General features: G+C 31.7%; 1 protein-coding gene across 1 annotated transcript; it reads left to right on the forward strand.

The window, feature by feature from the left end:
- LOC107645599 (monothiol glutaredoxin-S11) lies at positions 1,117–1,685 on the forward strand (the record flags this gene model as incomplete). The annotated part of the gene is given in 1 exon segment (XM_016349653.1): positions 1,117–1,685. A coding segment is annotated over 1 exon segment (309 nt). The 3' UTR covers positions 1,449–1,685.

Below are 2,209 nucleotides of genomic sequence, written 5' to 3' on the forward strand. Positions count from 1 at the left end.
TCATATTCAATTTAAAATTTTAAAGCATCAATTGAATAAATTTTTTATCTTATAAATTTTTTACTTTTTTTATTTTCTTCGATGTGAGACTAATTTTATACACTCTTCACACTTATAAGTTATAACATTAAGATGTAAGTATATACATCCATACCCTTATATATAGGTATAGTATACGTATACTAATTCCATGTATGTGTATGATAAAAAGCTGGTTTGAGTAGTGAGAGAGAATCATACAAGTTGGGTGGGTGGAACATGAAGAATGAAGAATCTCACAGCCACCGAAAGCCAACTCATCCCTTCTGCACAAGGATTCAAAGCTCTTATTAATTATATATGCATCAGAATCGGGTTTAAATTGACCATCCCTATTAACAATAAGCATTTCGAACATTATTCTATTTACATTATGCAAATTCATAAAATTAAATTAAATCATGATGCCAAATTGCATATTATATATCTTTATTCACTCCAGGATATCGTTTTCATTTCATTCGTCCATGCTGAATAAAAATAATCTTATACTATATGGTTGGTGTCATGCATATATAGCCAGAGACTACTATGCAGTATGTATATATATATATATATATAATTATTGAAGGCATATGCGTGTTAATATGTCTTCCCAACTTGCTCAAAACCGAATAGGGATCATTCATCATCATCATCACTAATTAGTTGGGTATCTATAAAGCAAAACCTCTTTTCAGTGTTTGTGTATGTGCCATTGCTCTTATTGCATCAAAGAAAGTGATGGTTCTTATTATAAACTTGTCCCTATAAATAGTCTAGTACATACACCATCTCATTTCAAATAACCTCATCAACCTTCATATATATACATTAAAAAAGAAATTCTATATATATATATATTTCCCAAATTTCCTCCTTTATCACCCCAGAACAAACCATTGGATCGAATTCAAACTCAGTATTGAATTCGGTCTAATGGTTTGGGAGTTCTAAATAAGTCTAAGGTAATCTAAATTCTAAACTCTAAACACTTACATATATAACTTGGATTTTCTTTTTCTTCTTGTATAACATTATGTTTTGTTTTTTTCCTTCTGGAACAGAATTTTGTACATACATAATAGTACTAGCTAGTAGTTGATCATCAAGATTTGAAGATGGAGAAGGTGACAAGGTTGGCATCTGAGAAAGGGGTGGTGATCTTCACAAAAAGCTCATGCTGTTTGTGCTATGCAGTGAACATTCTGTTCCAAGAAATAGGGGTGAGTCCAGTGGTTCATGAGATTGATCAAGACCCTGATGGAAGGGAAATGGAGAAGGCTCTAATGAGGCTAGGTTGCAATGCACCTGTGCCTGCAGTGTTCATTGGAGGGAAGCTAATGGGGTCCACCAATGAAATCATGTCCATGCACCTAAGTGGTTCACTCACTCAACTCCTCAAGCCATACCAAACTTCATTATCTTGAAACAAATGGAAAATTCATGAATGAAGTAGTCCTCATCAGTCATAATAAACTGGCTTGAACTTACTTAATTAGTAGCAGTAGTAGTAGTAGTATTAATTAGTCTCTCTCTCTCTCTCTATGTAGTGTTTTTAATGTATGAAAGTTGTGCTCTCTAGCATTTGATTATTATAGCTATCATGTATCATGTAATCTGATAAATATTATAATTATTCTTAATGAAGTTTGATTTATCCAAAATGCTACAACTTCCCATTTTATTTGATCACTCTTTCTTCAATCTGTTGTTAAGATCAATAACTATGACAAAAGACTAATTAAAAGAATGCAAATCGTTCTCAATGTTCATGCATATGCTATAGCCTCATATGCAGAAACAGGATGAGAAAAAGTGTAATGTAAAATAGAAAAGCATTTCAAGCTTTGACAATTGTTTCAAAGAGAGAATAGAATAGAATAGCATAGTGACTAATAATAATAATAATAATAATAATAATAATAATAATTAACAATGATATAATAATAAGAAATATTGTTCTGGCATTAACTTTTTGTATCTGATAGCTAGCTTTGTCCACACATTTAAAAGCTTACAGGGAAGTTCTCACCTTTTTGTGGTGTGGTCTTGCAGATTCTTCAACTTTATCCCTCATAAAGAATGGCATTACATTCCTTACCCCCCCTCCCTTTTTTTTAGTTATCATGCATTTGGTTTTATTCTCTTTTTTGCCTTTTTCGTTTTTTCCACTAGCATCAGTCAATAT

The sequence above is a fragment of the Arachis ipaensis genome, chromosome B06 (genome assembly GCF_000816755.2).
Source record: "Arachis ipaensis cultivar K30076 chromosome B06, Araip1.1, whole genome shotgun sequence".
In the NCBI taxonomy this organism is placed as follows: domain Eukaryota; kingdom Viridiplantae; phylum Streptophyta; class Magnoliopsida; order Fabales; family Fabaceae; genus Arachis; species Arachis ipaensis.